This window comes from Pungitius pungitius, chromosome 6, assembly GCF_949316345.1.
Source record: "Pungitius pungitius chromosome 6, fPunPun2.1, whole genome shotgun sequence".
NCBI lineage: Eukaryota > Metazoa > Chordata > Actinopteri > Perciformes > Gasterosteidae > Pungitius > Pungitius pungitius.
The window spans coordinates 10266819-10288830 of NC_084905.1; the positions used below are offsets into that span (position 1 = coordinate 10266819).

At 41.4% G+C, this 22012-nt stretch overlaps 1 protein-coding gene across 1 annotated transcript; it reads right to left on the reverse strand.

The window, feature by feature from the left end:
• Positions 1-1469: 1469 nt before the first annotated feature.
• Positions 1470-15297, reverse strand: dnaaf4 (dynein axonemal assembly factor 4). The gene is made up of 9 exons (XM_037489454.2): positions 14839-15297; positions 12646-12793; positions 8013-8143; positions 7693-7909; positions 7461-7606; positions 6637-6746; positions 6405-6558; positions 6030-6135; positions 1470-5839 (listed from the first exon to the last, which is right to left on the reverse strand). The coding sequence occupies exons 1-9, from the start codon at positions 14959-14961 to the stop codon at positions 5730-5732; spliced, it is 1245 nt and encodes a 414-aa protein (XP_037345351.2). The 5' UTR covers positions 14962-15297; the 3' UTR covers positions 1470-5729.
• Positions 15298-22012: the final 6715 nt, after the last annotated feature.

Here is a 22012-nt window from a genome sequence, read left to right on the forward strand (position 1 = left end):
ATGATGAGCTAACCATAAAACATCCCCAAGTGTTTGTAGCTAGTGTAACCATTAGAGCACAGAGTCCGTAAGCAGGCCCAAGAGGTCAATTTATCTGATTCTTTGTTTGCTTCTGTCCTTTCCGGGGGAAGTGTGAGCTCGGGTGGTGGACTAGTAAGCTGTACTGCAGGTGAACCTCGTGAAAAGGTTCTAGATCTATTTTTTCTGGCTGAAGCTTCGGCACCCTTGCCGCTTACTCGAGAGGCTCTCATAACAGCTCAGAAAAATGACCCCTCGTTAGGTAAGTGTTGGAAGTCAGTGTTCAAAAAGCCAGAGTGTAATGGTAAACAGCTATTTTTTGTGGAGAATGGAGTGTTAATGCGTAGGTGGTTCTTGCGTTCAGGATGGGAGGCGGTAATTCAGGTAGTGATCCCTGTTGACTGTCAGCAACATGTTTTGGCACTGGCTCATGAGCACTTGTGGTCCGGTCATTTAGGAATCCACAAAACCTATGATCGTGTTCTGAAGCAGTTCTTTTGGCCAGGAATGAAGGCTGATGTTCGTTTTTGTAACACCTGCAGTACTTGCAAGATGGTATGTAAGCCTAATCAGCCTGTGCCACCTGCACCCCTGCAGCCGGTCCCCGCCTGTGGTGAGCCCTTTGAGCACGTTCTGGCCGAATGTGTGGTCCTGTGGTTCCTTTTGTTTGGCATGATGAGTGTGGCCATGCCTTTAACTCTGCTAAGTCTCTCCTTTTGTAGCGCTCCTGTGCTGGCTGCGCCTGACATTATCAACCTTCCCAGCTGGCCCAGCATTACAACATCTGCATCAAACAAGGGAGCAGACAACCTTGTGGCTGACGCGCTGTCCCGTCAGTGGAGGCTACAATGAGGAATCTAAGTGAGATTCTGGTTGAACTGGTGGGTCAGTGACGTGAGAACAATTATGGGAATTTTTGTGGTTTAAGTTCTGATGACTATCTAAATTCGTGCAGATGGAGTAAGGGTTTTCTCTTATGGGAGGGGGTGTTACGTGCCGTGTTGTGGTGTGTGTGTGTGTGTGTGTGAGATTCTCCTCAGGTGTGCTGGTGATCACTCCTGCAGCTGCAGCTGATCAGAAAGAGCATAAATGGCGGTGCCAAGCCAGAGTTGGGGGGTGGTTGTGCCAGTGGAGGCCAGAGTGAGCAGAGAGGTGGTGGGTTCGTCAGTGACCAGTTGGAGACCAAACCAAAGAAGCCAAGCTCGTCTTCCCCTAGACCTTTTAGGGACGTAACATTAGTTACTAGAGAAAAATGACATGTAATGTAGAGTTGAGCCGGATATCCGGTACGGATAAAGCACTTTTGTCGAGTATTATACGAGTCAATATCTGTGCTCGGATTGAATAAAAGTCATCATTGGGTAGCTGTCTGTGTCTGCGTTCTGTGATAGGCTAGTAGTCACACTGTTTTTTGTGTTGCTGTGTCCCGCTCGGCTCACTCATACATGTGGTGGAAATTTGTGGATTGAAGCCTTGTGAGAAATCAAAAGTATCTTGAACTCGCTTTATGATTAAGTATTTATTACTAACTAGCATATAGAAAAATGAAAAGGAATACAGAAATCATCAACACAAGCCGTAAGTACAGACAGAAGTCAAATGACTACAATTCAGCCGAAAAGGGAAAGATTGTTCCTTCTCCCTCAGAGGAGCAGGAAGATCTGACAAAGGGGAGAGGGGTACAGAGAGTTTTTATACCTTTCTGGAAAAGGACCCCTGTCACCCCCCCTTAACCCTCAGGACAGAGTTAGAGGAAAATTCCCATAGGTCGTAAGTCAACACCCCTGACCCCCCTTGATGGCGCCCCGTCAATCATCAACCCAGAAAACAAATAACACACAGGATATGGATCAGTCAAGGCATCTGCTGGCCTCTCTATTTAGCCTCGGACAGGTCAAGGTGACCCAAGAAGGGTCACCCCACAGTCCTGAGGGACTCACACCCATGCTGCTCACCAAATTCTTCCCTAACAATACACAGAACTCCTCTCTCCCTCCCTCAGTCATCAGGTTCGCGGGTCTTTCCCGATAGATTTAAAGGATTTCTTCGGCTTCAGGTTTCTTTTTTTTTACATCGGTTTGTTGTTCTTAACTAGTAGAGTTCAGGTAAACGTGGGGCTTGTTAAGACGTGGTGCTGAAGAATGCGACTGGCATTGCGTGTCAGAGATTTTTTTAACAAATTAAGCCACACACACACACACACACTTCCCCTCTCTCTCATCATCATCAGTGATACAGAATAATGAGTGATTAACATCAATGAACAGAAGAATTAAGAAGGAATGCTGTTTTAACCGCAGAAATGCGTCAGTACAGTACACTGTTTTTAAAGTTATTGTATGATTGGTCATATCACCTGTTAATCAAGCTCCCTACGAAGGGTCAATTGCATGCTTTAAAAATAGCATAACGGTTAAAGCCCAGCCCATTTCAAGACAACCCGACAACTTACGGGGTAAGCCCTGCCCACTTTCGGGTTAGGCCCTGCCCCATCCGAGTACAGATACGGATACAGATAATTTATATGGTTCAACAGATACAGATACAGATAATGCTGTACTCGCTCATCTCTATTAGTTACGCATCAATGACACAATTTAAATCAATCCTATGGGCTTGGTTCTCTCTGACCGAGGTACTATTGTCGACACTAGTCACCTTTTGAAGGATTGGCATGTTACAGGTAACTTACCTGTGCCAGAACCAGATCTGCAGGAGGCACTGTGTGTACCTTACACATAGCACAATAAGAAATGTAATTTAACGTGAGGTATTCATTCATTCGCTATATCACTCCAACCTAAATTAGTTTTTCTCGATTGTTTACACACATTTTCTTACAGCATGCCTCATACTCTCAGAACTCTACACACAAATCAAAAAACACACACACACAATGGGCAAAGCCCCTCAATACTCCTGCAAAATTAAACTTTACATTCAAAACAATGTAATTTGTTTTCAAATGACATACACAAACCATCATATGAATAGACTTTTATAAGAACCAGTTGAACACTGATGTGCTCAATTTAAAACACTATGATGAATGGACAATTCTCCATTCATCAAAAAGACTTTGACCTTTTTTTTGTTTAGTGTTACTACAGACAGTACATACATATGTGTTGTAAAATATTGTTTTTATACTCAGAACACACAAATACATGGTAACAAATATATTTTATTTTCCCCCACGAAAACAATGGACTGTCATGTCCAGAAAAAGATGTTAGTTAGGTTGTCTCGTGTCCGTCTCGTGAGTTCCTGTTTTATTTTGGAAAATGAACCTTCCCCTTGTTTCAGGCAACTTTCCCCTTCCTCTTGTGTCGGTGTGATTGCCGCCCCTCCCCTGATTGTCTCCACCTGTGCACTTCCCCTATGTGTGTGTATATATTGTCTGAGTCCCCCTCTGTCCTGTGCCAGTTCGTCTTGTCCCAAGCCACCGTGCCAGCGTTACGTATGTCCACAGTCTTGCCTCGTTTTTTGTCGACACCTTAATTGAGCCTGCTTTCAGTTTTTGTCTCTAGATCGGTTTTTCCTCGCCCACGAGTGATTTTTATTTCAGCGGCCATGCCCTGCCCTTTTGTTAATAAACTTTGATTCTTTTTTCGCACCACGTTGTGTGAGTCGTGCATTTGGGTTCCCGTCCACCGTCCGGTCGTGACATGGACACAGTGTACATCCCAACCAACACAAAGTTGCACATACAGTGGTCTACATCCAAAACAACAGAAGAATGTTACTGTATACAGTTACAGTAAAAAACTATGCTGCATCCTCTCTTCTGTTCCGGTCTGTTCCACAGCACCTCATCCACATCACAAGCAATGTTTTCCCTGGCCAAGCAGTGGGGGAAATATTGCTTAGAATGTCGAATCCAGCCATGAAAAGCATCAACTGCTATATCTCCACATGTGTCTTCCGGTCATACACTTTCCATCTCCAGGCAGAAAAGAATTCCTCCATAGCTTTGGTCAACCAAAGTGGCTTGGATCTCATCAGAGTTTAAGTTCCTTGGCCTTCCTCGTCTTTGTCCTCCTCCTCTTACTCTCACTCCTCTGGCTCTGTTTCTAATGTTGGCATCCATTGCTCCAAAACAGAAGAGCTCACCTGTTGCCCTTTTATGCTAAAGCTCTGATTCCTAATTGTAACACTGTGTGACAGGTGTTTGCCCATGTGATGAGTCTGTGTGCATAGTAGGGAAATTGCCAAAAGGCAGATGCCCTCTGGGAAAAAGGAGATTCATGGGTTTACAGGCTTCAGAAGGAATAAGAATCTTTAGAATTTTGAATGACAGTGTTTTTCTTGTGAAAACAAAATTTTCTTCATGAAAATTGTGGAGAGAATTGTGTGTAGTGTTTTGAAAAAAGTGTGTTTTAGAACTGCAATTTGAGTGTAAAGCAAGAATTGTGCTTGTAGTTTAGCAGAATTGGTTCAGGGGGTTGGTGCATGAGTTACATGTTGTGGTCATTGTGTGTCAAGTACCAGTATTTGTGTGTAAACAATTGAGAAAAACTGTAAGTACAATTTAAGTGCTCCAATTTGTTAGTGTTTTCACTCAAGGTATAGTGTTGTGTCTTTAGTTTGTGGCGGAATATGTAAAGGCTCTCTGCTGAGTTGTGATCTTGTCAAGTGTTTTGTTCTCAGTAAGGGAGGCCCAAGCAGTTTGGCAGATGCATAGCGGATATGGATGTAAGGTTTGACCATGTCCTAGATGTAGACTGGACCCGATACATTCAGAGTGAGTACCAGTGTTTTGAAGTGAATGTGGGAAGCTACTATTAACCAGTGAAGAGAGCAAAGTAAAAAAAAAAAGAATATTAAAAGGAACGATACACACAGTACACAGAATGTTGGAAATTCAAATTTAAAAAGTGATCAGGAGGTCTCAGTAATCAAATAGGCAATAATGATCAAGCAGACAAGCTTATACTTTGCCCTTGAAATGCTGTAGAGATGCCTACTAATAATACAAATATAACCCTGATTATTTTATTTCTAGATTATAATTGTTGTGGTGTGTTTTTATCTTCGTAAATTGTGGGAGAATTTTCATACCCATTTTATCGGGGGTACTGATAACTTGAGAATCACCAAACATTGAGTTTGAGTTTCAGTGGATGACAATGATCACAAGTACAGCATGAGACTAATTTAACTGTAACAGTCGCTATATACTCTGGTTCATCTTTGATATAAACCTAAATAAATCACTGTATAAATAAAATTTGATTGACTGCAGTGGGGTAGCATGGGGCTCCCTTTTCCTTTCACCCCAACGTCATTGTTGAATCACACAACACAATTTCTTCACCCATTGAAAACCAACCATGGTCTAAACTACCACAGAAGTGGTATGACTGAGTTAAAAAATGGATGTGGTTCGAGGAAAGGAACTGGAAGTACTTGGTATTTTATTACTGTTCATGGATAAGGTTAATAAAGTTTGCAAGATTAAAGGCAGCGGTCATGTGCTGCTCGGAGTGAACGGGTGTTATAACTATAAAAGTGTGATTCTCTTTCTCTCCCAGAATATGTTTAATGTACTACTTAATTTTATTCATGTACTGAATTTACTGAGATGCAGTGAACTTCCATATTAGTTTACAGAAAAGGCTGCAATATGAATTGCCTTTGGGTGACACACAAATAACACCAACAATATACATCTATATTCTATATTCACAGCAGCTTGTGTTTCAGCGTGACTAGGGGCTCGTTGCAGTGCCTTGAATAATGTCTATGATTCTCTGCGTGTCTGCTTGCAGCGCTTCGTTGTCAGATTCAATCATTAGAGCAGCTTGGTAGTCGTGTAGGCCTGAGAAAACATCCACAGGTAGATCAGCTGAGACCACTGAGCAGCAATTCACATCATTTTGAAAAGACAGGCTACAATGATATATTCACAATACAAAATGTGTGCGTCATTAAAGCCAAGACATCAAATTCAATGATGTATAGTCACGTAAAAGTGTTTCAAATAAAACAGTAACTGCTGCTTATCAAACCTTCTGCGTAGAGCTGTAGCTGGCAGAAGGCAGATCCTCGGCGGACATTGGCTTTAGTTCTGGCTGCTGCATTGGCGGCAACTGGTGGAGTTAACAGATCAAGTGCCTGCAGAGAAACGTGTTCAGAAGTTAATTCCTACCAACATAATAGTGTAATATAGCTTCATTTTCAGAATGACTCATGAAATTGTTTTACAATCGGAGGTAAAGTATAGAGACTTTACTAAATCAGACTGAAATTAAAAATAGATGGTCCAGAGGCTGCTGTGGTAGAATTCATTCACCAGTTTCCAGACATAAAAATGTGCAGTACAGCTTTCACACAATGCAGTAGAATAGAGATGAACACATGTAAAACACAGGGAACGTACAGACCTGAGAGGAGTCCTCAATGGCCTTGTGAAGGTTTTTTAACTTCAGATGGCAGGCAGCCCTGTTTGAATATAGAGCTGGGATCTTTCTGTTTAGCCTGATAGCCAGGCTGTACGCGTTCACTGCCCCAAGGTGGTCCCCACTCACAAAACATTTGCTGAAGAAAAGAATCAATTCAGTGATCCCGTGGTTAAAAAAAACACATGAAAAAGATTTGAGAGCAGACTTCACTCACTCCCCTTTGTCCTTCAACCAATCAGGATTCCTCTGCTCCTCCTTCAGGTCCTCCAGCTCTTCTACAGCTACACTCCCGGTACGCCTGGATTCAGCTTGTTGTTTGAGCCACTGTTTGATTCAATTATAGTTCAAAAAGCAGCTCAGAAAGCAGAACGTACACCGACACAAAACCTGTTACGGTTGAGGTTCATGTCTTTTTTTTTTGTTTGTTTAATGTCTCTTGTGTCCCTGGGGTAACTTCACTTCCTGCCTTGTCCTGTCTTCCCCTGTGATTGTCTGCCGCGTCTGATTGTTTCCAGCTGTGTCCAATCACCTGCTGCTCCCTTATGTATTTAAGCCCTGTGAGTCTCTTGTCTCGTGTCGCGTCATTACATGTTGCTTGTTCCAGGTGTCTTCATGCCAAGCCAGGTAGTCATAGTGTATGTTGTTTTATCAGGTCCCTGTCTCGTCTTTGTTTTGTGGAGTGGTTTTGAGTTTAATTTGAATTTTGAGTTTAGTTTTTTGAATCTTGACTATTAAAGTATTCTTTTGTTGCTCAACTCCGCACACGAGTCCTCCCTCCCTGCCCTCGCACCCGTGCGTTGTGACAAAACCCTGAATGAATAAGTCCCCCATGCATATTTAAAGAAACAAAAGGGGGAAGAATAAATTGTGCCATCATATAGTCATTGGAAAGCAAAGTTGCTCCACTAAAGATCGACAGTTCCATCCCATGCTCCTCCGTCTTTGTGTCCTTTGGTAATCAGTGTGGGATAGCATTCTCTTCATTAAACTTACTACCGTTTAAAAACACTGACAGAACAAGAGTTCAGAAATGCTCACCTCTTCCTCCTCTATCACTTTTGATTCCCTCAGGGCTGTTGGAAAAAGCCGCAGGGTGAATGTGACTTCGATGTTTCCAACAAGTCTCGGAGCAGGCAGATCCTTTTGTTTGCTCTTGCTCTTTGCTTCACTCTCACTTCGTTGATCTAAATGCAGGAATGTGCTGATTAAAAGACTAGAACTACTAGTGACTACAACTAGTGTCTACATGATCACAGAGAAAGCGACTTACCCTGTTTAAAACTTGCTCTATGAGAAAAGCCATTTTGCTGCTTCTCTGTTGTGCTTTGCAGTCCGTCTTGATTCTGTCCCTGACTGTAGACTTTGAGTTGGTCTTCTTGCTCTGCTCTTTGTTTTTGTCTCAGTTTCCATGCGGTCAACTCTGCTTTGCTTTTCTCTCGCTCTCCCTCCTTGATTTTCTGGATACCGTCTATTTTCTCCTTTTCAAGCTGAGATCAAGTAAAATACACTCTGAATACCCTTCTAGATTTACCAGCAGATTTTATTTTGGTGTGATGTGTAAGTAGATGAAGCTGTCCCTGAGTATGTTACCTTCATCATTTTCTCCAGTGCATATTTCTTCTCTGCATGTTGTTTCTTTGCCTTTGATATGGACTGTGCAGAGCGCTTCTCCTGGTACGTCAACAAAGACCTTTCTCTGACCTCCTTCTTTTCTTTATTATCTGAAACATATTTAGTAGTATTTGTTAAATACTTTCAGGGAATGCCATTGAAGACTTTTACTGAAATCAAGCGGACATTTCTCTATCATTCCGTCTATCTTTCAAACGTGTTTTTCACAAAATTAAAAAAAATACCATGATTGACTTTTTTGTAGAGCACCTGTGTGAAAAAGGTTCCAGCTTAATCGGTAAAAGTGATAAAAATGTCCCCATAGGCAGCACTTTTTTTTATTCCCTAATTGCGGGACCCGAACAATATATACATTTTTCGCACTTCTGAAGCGCCTGCAAAAATTCAAGAGTTTTTGAACATGGCAAAGGCCCCAAAAGTGCGATTAAAGTGGTGAAATAATAAGAATAATAATAAGAAGAATTACTCGATACTCAATAGGGATTCGCCCGACTTTCAGTCAGCTCAGGCCCTAATAAGAGCAGATAGCTTTTCTGCTTAGCTATAGGTCTTCCATGCCAGAGAAGCGGGTTCGATTCCTGTATGATAAGTTTTTCTTCTCTTGTTAACCACGTGTTCGGCTGATATAACAAACAAAGGGATCCAGATTACTCTCCTTGGTGAGCTTATTTCACACTTTAGAGTTTCACTAATATCTTTCTATGGCTCTTACGGTTTTATATATAGTTTATACAGAATACAGAAATGGATCAACAAGCAGGAAGTCTCCCCCGTAGGGCCGACCTTCCCATTGCAGAGACCGCTCGGTAATTGACTACAATTTTAATTCTTTAGGTTGATATTAAGACTATCACATTTAAGAACGAATAGCTAAATGACTGCAAAAAATTGTCTCCACAGATCGCATTGTCGGCCCCAGCAACTGTGATCAATTCTTTCCCACGGTGTGTACCTTGATTTTTTTTTTATCATTGCAACCCTTCTCTGCAAAGAGGGCTAATAATGCATGGTGGCTATTCATTAATGAACTGGGTAAAGAGCTTGTCACGCCACATATGGAAAGGCTCATGGAGGGCAATCTATCCAACTTATTTCAGTGACTTTTTGATCATTGATGGTTGGCTCCATGCTTAGGAATCTGTAGACCTGGGTTTGATTCCTGGGTGAATCACTTAAGTTTATTTTTTTTACTTCCTCTTTTTGACCCGCGTGTCCGGCTGACTGCTGCCCCCCCGACATGCAAGGAGAGGTGAAGGCCCGTTCATCGCTGCTCGCAGCTTTAATTAGGGCCTGAGCCGACTGAAAGTCGGGCGAAAGCCCTATTGTGTTTCGAAGAATTCTTATTAGGACCTGAGCCGACTGAAAGGCGAAAAATGTATATATTCATCGGGTCCCGCAATTAGGGGATACAAAAAGTGCTGCCTATGGGGACATTTTTTACCACTTTTAACGATTGAGCTGGAACCTTTTTCACACAGGTGCTCTTGGATGTGCTCTACAAAAAAGTCAATTATGGTATGCAAATGCGCCTACCGTTTTATGTGCGCCATTTTGAATTTTGTGAAAAACACGTTTTGCGAACTCCTCCCAGACCCTTGGTCCGATTCTTGCAAAATGATCCTTGGTTTAATGCCATTTTAATATTAATTCATTAAGCAAAGCTCTCTTCAGGAAGACAGCCACGTGGTCATCCAGTGTGTGTAGTTAACAGGTTAATATTTCTTGATGGAGCAAAAGTGGTGTGATTAGCTGTCGTCCTTTGCCTTGACTGAACGAAGGTGATCCTACATTTCATTGACTTTTTGCAGGTCTTTTGCACCTCGGCAATGGCCTAGTGTTGGTGGATTCCGTTAATGAAACCACAGACTGAGGTTTGAATACCAGCCCCGAGAGTGATTTATTTTGTCTCTTTAGTCTCTTTTTGACCTGTGTGTCCTGCTGACCGCTGCCCCCTCGACATGCAAGGGGAGGCGAAGGCCCGTTCATCGCTGCTTGCAGCTTTAATTAGGGCCTGAGCCGACTGAAAGTCGGGCGAAACCCCTATTGATATTGCAAGAGTTCTTATTATTTCGCCACTTCGATCGCACTTTTGGGGACTTCATCATGTTAAAAAACTCTTGAATTTTTGTACGCGCTTCAGAAGTGCGAAAAATTTTGATATTCTTTGGGTCCCGCAATTAGGGGAGAAATAAAAGTGCTCTCTAGCGCCCCCGTAAGTGCTCCCTATGGGGAAATTTTTCCCCACTTTTACCGATTTGAGCTGGAACCTTTTCACACAGGTGCTCTTAGATGTGGTCAACAAAAAAGTCAATTATGGTATGCAAATGCACCTACCGTTTTATGTCTGCCATTTTGAATTTTGTGAAAAACACGTTTTTGCGAACTCCTCCCAGACGCTTGGTCCGAAATCTTCTGCAAAATGATCCTTGGCTAAATGTCATCAAAATGTATTGAAAGAATGTTGATATCTAATTTTTCATTAAAGTTATGGACCAATGAATTTGTAAGGGGTGTGTCCTGAAAATTGAAAGACCAATAACTTTTTTTTCACACGTCAATCCTCACCAAATCTTTAGGACATGTTCACATTGAGTCCTAGAACATCCCCAAATATTTTTTGAATATTTGAACATTACGTGGGCGCCATAGTGATTCTCTGTATTTTTTGCATTTTCCTTCATTTTTTGCATTTACAAACGAACAAACTCCTCCGAGAATTTAGATCCGATCGATTTCGAAATCGGGCAAGTTGATCCTGGGTCAAAAGTTATTAAAATCAAGAGTTTTCATAAAACTACCGGGGCGTGATTGTGCGTCCAGTTTGGACAATATTGGACAAAATGAAAAATGTTATAACTCCAAAGAACATTGATATTTCTGGCTAGAAATGTTTATTCATGATGCTTGTGTAAGCCTATAAGTGTTTCCACACAGTGATTTTCGAAAAAGGTATAGCGCCACCTATTGGCTTAGGTCAATGCAAATTTCTACAGTTAGATGTCCATCTCCTAGCCCTTTTAATCCGATCCACCTCAAATCTGGGAATATAAACCTTAATACTGTGATGATAGGTTTCAGTGAATATTGGGAGTTTTGGACCAACGTTGTTGCTGTGACGACATCATCTTCGCATGAAAGTTCAAGCACATCTTCTGAGCCTTGGCACACTCCAAAACTCTTAAAAACCTCTGAGTGTCCTGCGTGACGACTTTTACAGACCTGATGTGGAGTTTTGGATCAAAAGTGAAAAATTGCCTTCATAGCGCCCCCTGGAAGATTTTGACGAAGCGGCGCCGGCACCCTGTTTGACCTACAAGTATGCTAATATTTTAACAAATGTATTACAGGGAGACTCTGAGGACTATGCTCCAAAACAAACATGAAGTCAGTTATATTTTTTTTTGTGTGAATATTCCCTGTATTTTTTTGCAGAGGCATGAACCCTATATAAGGGACGTTTTGATCCAAAATTTTCAAGTGAGCCCCTAGCCTTAAGCATTGCTCCAAGTCTATTCCCTAGGAATCCCGTGATCGATTCCCGACAGAAACATTGCATTTTTTTCTTCTCTTTTTTACGCGTGTCCGGCTGATTTAAAGAACAAAGGGATTCAGTTTACTCTCTTTGGTGAGGTTATTGACTTAAATTTGTACACTTTAGAGCAGGGTTGTCAAACTCATTTCAGGCTTTGATTCGAACGGCACGAACAGCAGGAAAACATCTTTTTGTTATTGTGGTCATCGTGCCCGAGACCCGTAACAATTACTCTGCGATCTCCATCAACTGTCTCTGCTACATTTCATTTACTTTTTGCAACTCGGCAATAGCCTAGTGTTGGTGGATTCCGTTTATGAAACCACAGACTGAGGTTTGAATACCAGCCCCGAGAGTGATTTATTTTGTCTTTTTAGTCTCTTTTTGACCCGCGTGTCCTGCTGACCGCTGCCCCCCCGACATGCAAGTAGGAGGCGAAGGCCCGTTCATTGCTGCTCGCAGCTTTAATTAAGTATTAGTATTTTATGATAAGAGGACTACAATTACAAAGAGGACGGCATGGTGGTGTAGTGGTTAGCACTGTTATCTCACAGCAAGAAGGTCCTGGGTTTGACTCCACACATGCAGACTCCTTTCTGTGTGGAGTCTGCGTGGGTTCTCCGCCTTCCTCTTACAGTCCAAAGATGTGCTCTGGTTAGGTTGATTGGGAACTTGAAAGTTTGAATGGTTTGTCTCTGTGTTGCCCTGCAATTGCTTGGTGACCGATCCAGGGTGTTACCTGTCTCTCACACATTATTTTGCAGTTTTCCTGTGTCTGCTTTTGAGTCCCACTCAATTACGTTTTATCTGTAAGTTACAGCTGTTAGGAATTAGCATGTGTACTGGTACTAATAGCAGTGAGCTAATAGCAGTTAGCTTTGTTATCACTACCCAACCATAACAATCAGTGGTGAGTGAGAAGCATGAAACTGGGTATAAAAGGTCTTTTGAGCAAGTCTCACCACAAGGGGGCTTGGAGCGCAAAGCTCTGATCGAAATATGAAATAACTTGAATGGGAGACAGATTGTAATGAAATTGGGTCAGCCAGATGTTCTTACTTGTAGCTTTCATCAGATGCTCCCAGACTTTATTGGTTCTCTTTGGCATACTAAAAACTGCAACTCCATCTCCGACCTTTGCAGTGCTTCTGTCGTCATCAACAGGTTCAAATAGGAAGGCTTCAAACAGATATGGTGGGTAATGCACCTGTGTCGGAAATAAAGAGGAAAACATTTGATACTGTTTGGGACGCAAGGCTAAACAAAAAGAGGCACCAGTTGTCTTTCTAGACTCAAGAGCTGCCTTTATTCCACTGTATTGAGTCAGATGATTTAAGGACAGTTTTTGCATCACTGTATCATAACAAATGTATGTTTAGGTGAAAGAAAGCCCTTTTAATATTTCAATAAGCACAAAAATGGCCTAGTCCCATTTCTGTAGTTTTGTATTGCATAATAATTATCACAGAACTACATCCGCCATTTTGGTAGTTTTCTTGCTTCTTCCCCAACAAACACACACAGCCGCACACACTCACTTTCTTCACACATGATTTTTTTTTGGATGGTAGGCCAGTACTTGTACAGAAGCTGTTGTTCATTTAATATAGTATTGTCATGATTAGCCATTGTACACTCTTAAAATAGAACAGACCTTTGACTTTAGATACATTAGGTGTACCCCAATTATGACTTAATACATATGTTTAATACATAGTTTTATAGCATGACCTCAGGGTTGTGCCTTGTTATTATTAACAAGCTAGCGTGGAGCATGCTAGCGTTCAACATGAACTGCACCAAAAGTAAACATCATAGAGTATTTTCGCAGCTGAATTCAACAAGTTGTGGCCTGTAAACAAGCTAGCCAAAACATTGTAAGTTACTGCATGCTTCAAGCAACATTGTAAAGTATGGCACTGTGTAATATACCTGGAAATGTTACTCCAGAAATGCCATAAGTTGCAGATGAATTGTTACCTTGTTTATAATGTAATAAGTAAACAATCTATAAATAAAGGTTCTAAAACACCTGCTGCTGTTATCATTATTATTAGTCACTTTTTTATTAATGTCATCATAAAACCAAATTACAAACTTTGCCTTTTCCCTAAAGTCCTTGTTCTTCCCTCCTCACAGGTTCCTTTTGAATGGAGGTTGTCCCTGCAGTTGTCCTCCCTTACACCTACTACTCTGAATAATTTCTGTTGTAGGAATTGAACGTACTGTACATCTTTAAGTTGTTCATTCTATACACACCCACTCCTCCACAGTTTTCCCTTAGGTTTTCTCCAGTTGAAGGGAGCTTTACCTGTGCAGATGTGATGGTTTTGGGACAGGATGCTGCATGTTTACAGACTAAAGCTCCCTCAGGCTTATATTTCCTTTTGGGTTGAACAAAATAAAATGATTTGAATTTGAATTAACATGTTGACTAAAGGAATCTGCAACTGACGGGTGTTCTGCTCATTCTGACTCCCTTTACACAAAGAATCATTGAGTGACAATGAGGGAGACGGAGCTGATTTCTGGTATACTATCCCGATTCTAGTGACTCAGAGCCAGATCTTGTTACAGAATCTGAAAATGAAGTACCATTCAGAAAAATGGTTTACACACAAAATCCCAAACTAACTGTTTGATGTTGTTGGTGCACTTATAATTTCATAGTTTATTTTCACAAAATATATTTTATTTTTGTATTCTGTTTTATATAGGAAAAGTGTTATATTGATATTATTAAATACAAATTAATCAAATGTGTTGTCCTTTGTTAGGGGCTGTTGACATGACAACTGTGACTGTGTGTAACTTGTAGTTTTCCAGCGAGCAATTTATCCGTTGAGACATTTATAAGACGTCTATGACCCTGTTAAAATATGTTAATTATGTCCTCAGTTGTAGTAATAATGTAATGCAGTAGAGTTCTGTATTGTGCATAAGCCATAAGGGGGCACTAAGGTGCAGGCTAAAGAGGATGCGTTTGCATTACTGTTTTGTTTGTCCCAAATGTCTTGCCGTTTTTTTATAAGGAAGAAATGAAAGTTGACTGAGCGTGAGACTGATGTGTCAGCAGCAGCTCGCAGTTTTATCAACGTCTACGAATAGACGTTGAAAAAACTTTCACTTTTAAACCATTTTGAAACCTTTTCAACGTCGGGCATGTCTATTCAACCAAAAAGTGCTCACTGGGAAAGTTACAACAGTACACCGTCAAACAGCCCAACGCGTATTTCTGTCCGCTAACTTTACCTTCAGGTATTCATCTGTAGACAGGATGTCCACGTGACTAACTTTCGTTCCTTTTAGTGGCACACTTAAGCAGACCGTGGAGTCCGTCTGTGTCCATACGTAGTCCGTTATTAGCACCGGCATCTTCGACGCAGTTTTCTCGACGTGTCGCGCTCCTGTTGCAGTTTTCTACTTGACGTTCACTAACTTTACAAAAAAAACACCGATGTGACCACGGTCAAAACTCTAAGAAAAGGGGCAGGGGCGTTATCCTGCTGCCTAATGGCGTCCTGTTGCTATGGCGACGATTATGCTGCCTTCACATTGTCAGCAATCAGTTTAAATCAGGGGTCTCAAACTCGCGGCCCACGGGCCAATTGCGGCCCTCGGGACGATATTTTGTGGCCCCCACCTTAATATGAAAGTTAAATGTTAGTGCAGCCCGCGAGTTTTATATGGTAGCAACCCCGCTGTTAGCTGCTGTGTGGGACAATGTTATGCTGGTCTGGTTTCCTACTGTGTGACTGTCCAGTGAATGCGGCATGCATGTGAGTGTCATGGGGGGCGGGGTCGTGAGTGAGAGAGAAAAAAATGGCTTTGGATATTTCCATACTATGGAGGAATAAAAGGGCCACAATTAAATAAATAAATACACAATCAAATAATTACATAAATGTGTCATTTATTAATTAAAATTGGAATTAAATACATAAATGTGTACTTGAATGTGTCATTAATTAAAGTACCGATTAATTTTATGTAAAATACATATATAACTATTTCACTATTTACATTTACATTTCATGATCCTGCGTTGCAGCGCTTCATGAATTACTTAAAACTGTCAAACTGACCCATCAAAGTCAGTGGGCGGGGCTAACGCGAATCTAGTCTGATCCATTGCTGGATCAGACTAGATTGAAACATGGAGGATCTCCGTGAACTTTCCAGGGAGTTGGTGAGAGACATTTTAAACTTAGCAGAGCATGTAGCTAGTAAAGCAGAGGAACTTATTGAAGTTGTTGGAGTCATTTCCGCACTTTCCGACGAAGATATCGACCACAGAGTGATTGCAAATCTAGAAGAAGTTGTCCACCGCTTCTCTGGTACCAGGGCGCATCATGCCCAACACACACAGGGACCGGTGTTACGTGCCTACTGGTTTTTGAACCTACTGGTTTGGCTACGCGTGCGTGTTTGTTTCCCCCCGACAGAGGCAGATGTCTGCCTCGGTCACCTGATTCGTCACACATTCGCAAACATATTGCTGAAAATGTTCAAATTGCATCCCATATCCAATGCAACAATTATGATTGTATAAGCGAGCACTACATCACTGCAATGTATAAATAAATAAATAAAAGGACATACATTTATTAAAAGATCGCCCCAACGTGGATTTGAACCCATGCAGTCAAACAAAACAGCAACACTTTATGAGACTCCCAACCAAGCTTTAAAGTGCCATTGCTGATTTCAATACTAATATTTAGAGATGAGCGAGTACAGCATTATCTGTATCTGTATCTGTTGAACCATATGAATTATCTGTATCCGTACTCGGACTGGGCGGGGCCTAATCCGAAAATGGGCGGGGCCTAACCCGGAAGTAGGAAGGATTTCCCCGTAAATTGTCGGGTTAAGCCTTTCTGCGGTTAAAACAGCATTCCTTCTTAATTCTTATCACTGATGATCATGAGAGAGAGGGGAAGTGTGTGTGTGGCTTAATTTTTAATATTAATATTTAGTTATTCAACACAACTAGTCAACGTCAGACACTGAGTGCGTGAAGAGAGCCAGCAGACGGTAAAAAAAACTGATATGAGAGAGAGAGACAGAGACAGAGAGAGAGAGAGGTCAGTGCGTGAAGTAAAAAAAAAAAAACTGGTTAGAGCCGACTGAAAAAAAAAACTCCGACAGGCAGAGACGCAATGAGAGTCGCATTCTTAAGCACCACGTCTTAACAAGCCCCACGTTTACCTGAACTCTACTAGTTAAGAACAACAAACCGAAGTAAAAAAAAATAAAGGCGAAGAAATCGTTTAAATTTATTGGGAAAGACCCGCGAACCTGGTGAGTGAGCCGAGCGGGACACAGCAACACAAACGGTATGTGTGTAGTGGAGGGGCGCTGTGACTACCAGCCAATCACAGAACGCAGACACAGACGGCTACCCAATGAGGACTTTTATTCAATCCGATCACAGATATTGACTCGTATTACTCGTATAATACTCGTACTCGGCAAAAGTGCTTTATCCGTACCGGATACTCGTTTCAGCCGAGTATCCGGCTCATCTCTATTAAATACATAAAATTACATCATACTAGTGCAGTGCCCATTGAAAATGTGCCTGTTTGGAACGGGCGATTACTTGGCCTATGTTATTGCTGCTTGTAGAATTCACTTAAACCAAATTGTAGCCTACTCCAAAATTACTTACAGAAGGATCCCAAAGGATCTAGACTGAATCCAAAGTGGAGTTTGGATATGATTGTTGTCATAAAGTACCGCATCACTCCCTCTCCGATAGCGACATCACCTGAAATAAAATACTGATAATAACACAGTGGAAAAAAGTGGCGGACAAATACAGGTAACTGAATTAGCTAACATTTAACAAACAAGGGAGAAAAATAGTCAAAATTCTATTGGCTGTAATTCTAGAACAGCATCCTTAATATTGAGTATTCCAGATAAGAGTATATTGTGCACAATATACATGTAGGAGCCATTTTGAAGCAAAGTTAATTTGGTGACGCCTGCTGGTCCAAGTTGCACACCTGTGGCAATTAGTGGGCAGAGGAAGACAAACGATCCTGGAAGTTGTCTCTTTTGTTTCGGTGTTGAGTGTTGGGAAGACGTGGACATATGCAGGCATATGGTTTTTCAATTGTTGTTAGTTTTTTGCTTGTTTATTTGTTGGTTTATTTATAAGTTTAGTGACAGTTTCTTTTTGTTATTATATGTGAAAGAACGAAACACTGGATTAAATGAACAAGCCTATTGAAACCCCTGAGGCGTACGAAGTGACCTTATTGGAAGGCACTACATAAGTTGAAAAACTTTCTGCAACTGGAAAATGAAACCTGCTACATTGGAATATACGGAAGTCACCTGAGTTTGGAAAGTTGGATTTACAGCCATACCCTGAGGATACTTGGAAGATTGGGAGCTGCATTCCTTAAAGTTTGTGGATTATATACGTTCCCGCTGGAAATACGTGAGGATTCAACCATTATTTCCTTGGACGTTTGTGAGTAAAACGCTGAATTGAAGCGAGCCGCCGCGCTCATATAATGACTTTGAACGTGAGCTGCCGTGTTTAGCCTACACTACAAACTGAACGTTGACTTTGAAATGCTATTTATTTCGTGTGTGATGAACTCTTGAGTTAATCTTTGAAAAATGGCTGACGAAGAGCCTGAAGAGCTGGATTGGAATGAAGAAAAGGAACTGTTTAAAATAATAGCAACACGTAGGGGGAAGCTTGGTGTTTTAACACGCAAACGAAACGAAATCCATAGTTTAATTGACAGGACAAAGAAACTGTTAGGAAACAAGTTAATTTGTTTGAAGGATTTTTCTCTGAGTTTATTAGTTTATAAGCAGCCGTACAAAAATTGACAAAAGACGAATACGAAAGGGAGGCTGATAACTTAGACTGGTACCAACCCAAATATCACCTTCACAAAGGCTTCTTAAAAGATGTCATGAATTGGCTCGAGGTTGATCAAGTTAATGAGGAAGAAGAAGAGCAGGAGGATATAGGGGCTGTCAAGCCACAAGATAGCGCATCTCAGGTAGCGCACAGTGACACGCATAGCCGCAAAGCAACAAGCGCTCTCAGTTGCGCGTCACGAGAATCTACGTCTCATCTAAAGGCCGAAGCTGAATGTGCGGCAATTAGAGCAAAGGCGCAGGCTTTGGATAACAAATTTGATCTTGATATTGAAGAAGCAAATATCATTGCAAAATTAAAGGCACGAAAAGAAAAAATGGTCATAGATTCCGAACTTGCTGCTGCAGAGGCAAGAGTTAAAGTATTCAGAGAAGCTGAAAAACAACGTTCAGTGTTGGGCGTATACCGATACGTTACACCAACGGAAGATGATACCCCTGCAACAGTACAAAGACCAATGAGATCCCAGAGAGAGAGATTAGCCCCTCAAACTGTAGGTGCACAACAAAATGCCAATCAGAGCGCCTCAGCACCGATAGGAAGCGGAATTCACTGGGATCATAATGATACAAATGTCACGGATGTATTAAAGAGACAAACAGAAATAACTGAAATGTTAGTGAAACAGCAAACACTCTCTCTTTTGCCAGATAGAGAAATTCCCATATTTAACGGTAATGCTCTTCATTACAGGACATTCATTAAAGCGTTCGAGCAATGTATTGAGAATAAAACAACTAATATGGATGACCGACTATACTACTTACAACAGTATACAAGAGACCAACCCAGAAACCTCATCAGTAGCTTTATGCATATGGATTCCTCCATTGCGTATAAAGAAGCCAAAAGGCAGCTAGAATACAATTTTGGAAACAGCTATAAAATAGCATCTGCTTACATTAGTAAAGTTGTGAACTGGCCAACCATCAGACCAGAGGATGGCAATGGGTTGCGATCATATGCTCTCTTTTTACAAAGCTGCCACAATACAATGCAAGATATTGATGGCCTAAAAGAGCTTGAAAGTTTCACCAACTTAAGACTCATCGTGTCTAAACTTCCATTTAGGCTACGAGATAGATGGCGAGCAAATGTGTGTAGCATGCAAGATAACCAGAACAGAGCAACGTTCAAGGACTTGGTAGGCTTCATTGAAAGACAGTCCAAAGCAATGCTTGATCCAATTTTCGGCGACATACACAACTCGACAGAGAGTAAAGTAACATCAAGACCTAAACCACAAAACCCATTTACCAAACTTGGTGGGAGGACCAGCTTTGCCACTACAGTTGCTCAAGCACCTGAACTAAAAAGGAACGAGTCACAATGTGGACCCAAACTGAATACAAGTAAGCGTGCACTTGAAAGGCTTTGCTTATTTTGTAAAAGAGATCACACATTTGACAATTGTGAAAAGTTTAAGTCTAAACCAAACAGCGAGAAAATAGAATTCCTGAAATTAAACTGGATCTGTTTTGGATGTTTAACCATGGGACAAGTTAGCAAAACCTGCAAAAACAGAATGAAATGCGAAACATGTTCTCTGTCTCATCCAACCATCCTCCACATTCACACTGGCAGGGAAAAGGATGGAATTAGAAATGAAGGTGTGATAACTGGAAACAAACCACTGAGTAGTGCTATGGTTTCGTTAGAAGACGATGACCTAATGGGGGTCAGTCAATCAAAACAATGCACACTTGCAATTGTGCCAGTGAAAGTAAAGGTAGCAAATTCAGATAAAGTCATAAATACCCATGCATTTTTAGATCCCGGTAGCTCAGCTACATTTTGTACAGACTCATTGAAAAGAAAGTTAAACATCACTGGTAAAAACACCACAATTCTCTTGTGCACAATGGGGCAGGAGAAAAATGTCCACAGCAGTATAGTCTCTGGTCTTGAAGTCAGCAGTATGGAAGGCCTACTGTATCACAAACTCCCAGAAGTCTATACTCAAACAAAATTACCAGTTTCAAAACAACACATACCAATACAAGAATCAATAGACAAATGGAAATACTTACATGAGGTGAAGGTTCCACAATTGGATGCTGACATTGAGTTGTTAATAGGCACAAATGCTGCAAAGCTTATGGAGCCTTGGAAAGTAATAAACAGTAGAGGTAATGGGCCATATGCTGTTAAAACTCCTTTAGGATGGGTCGTCAATGGGCTCATGCAAGAAACAACATGTCAAACGCAAGGAAGTCACTCATGTACTGTAGTTAATCGCATATCGGTAGCAGATTTGAATGACTTGTTGAGTATCATCAAGATTTTCCAGAACTGGCAGCTGAGGAGAAATCAGAGATGTCAGTCGAAGACAAACAGTTCATGTCTATGATGGAAAGTTCAAAAGAACTAAGAAATGGTCATTATTACTTACCGTTACCCTTTAAAGAAAATGATGTAATGATGGCAAACAACTACCAACAGGCACAGCAACGTATCATGTCTCTGAAAAGAAAATTTGAAAAGAATGAACAATTTCACAGAGAATACACTGCATTTCTAAAAGGAATGCTTGAGAAGGGCTACACAGAAGCCGTGCCATCTGATGAACTGGAAACACAAAGTGGAAAGGTGTGGTATATTCCACATCATGGAGTGCACCATCCGAAGAAGGGCTCCCTGAGAGTTGTATTCGATTGCTCCGCATCCTTCCAGGGGGTATCCTTGAATAGCAAATTGATGCAAGGTCCAAATCTCACCAGTAACTTGGTAGCCGTCTTGTTGCGCTTTCGCCAGGAGCCAATCGCTCTTATGGCAGACGTGGAAAGCATGTTCCACCAGGTAAGAATTATGGAGAAGCACGTGGACTTTTTGTGCTTTTTATGGTGGCCAAATGGTGATACAGGTCAACCACTCGAACACAGAATGACAGTGCACTTATTCGGGGCAACGTCTTCACCAAGTTGTGCAAGTTTCGCCCTCAGACAAACTGCCGAAGATTTCAAAGATCTCTTTTTGCCCGAAACAGTAGAAACAATTAAGCAACATTTCTACGTAGATGATTGCTTGAAAGCTGTGGCTACTGAAGCCGATGCTGCAAAGTTGTGCAAAGAGCTTGAAAGAGCTTGCTCAATGGGAGGCTTTCATTTGCACAAATGGATAAGTAACAGCAGAACAGTCCTAACGTCCATCCCACAAGCAGCCAGATCAAAAGAAGTCAAAGACCTCAACTTGGAATCCAGTGATCTTCCTACAGAAAGGACTCTTGGTATACAATGGCACATAGAAAGTGACAAACTCACCTTCGCAGTGAGCCCGAAACAACAGCCATGTACTCGAAGGGGAATACTGTCCATCGTATCCTCAGTATACAACCCTCTCGGCTTCATCTCTCCATTCGTCCTTACTGCTAAGAACATTCTGCAAGATCTCTGCAAACTGAATTACGCCTGGGACAAAACTGTACCAAGCCACTACATACAGCTGTGGCATGAATGGATGGCAGGCCTAAGTTGCATTGGAGAGCTCCGTGTCAACAGATGTTTCAAGCCAAAA

Bases quoted from the DNA above. Each gene is read 5' to 3' on its own strand.
- dnaaf4 (XM_037489454.2), bottom strand. From the start codon at position 14,961: ATGCCGGTGCTAATAACGGACTACGTATGGACACAGACGGACTCCACG. The intron at 8,144-12,645 runs GTAAGAACATCT...AATATGTTTCAG, and splicing joins GCATCTGATGAAAGCTACAA to ATAATAAAGAAAAGAAGGAG. The intron at 6,747-7,460 runs GTGAGCATTTCT...TGAATCAAACAG, and splicing joins AAGTGATAGAGGAGGAAGAG to TGGCTCAAACAACAAGCTGA.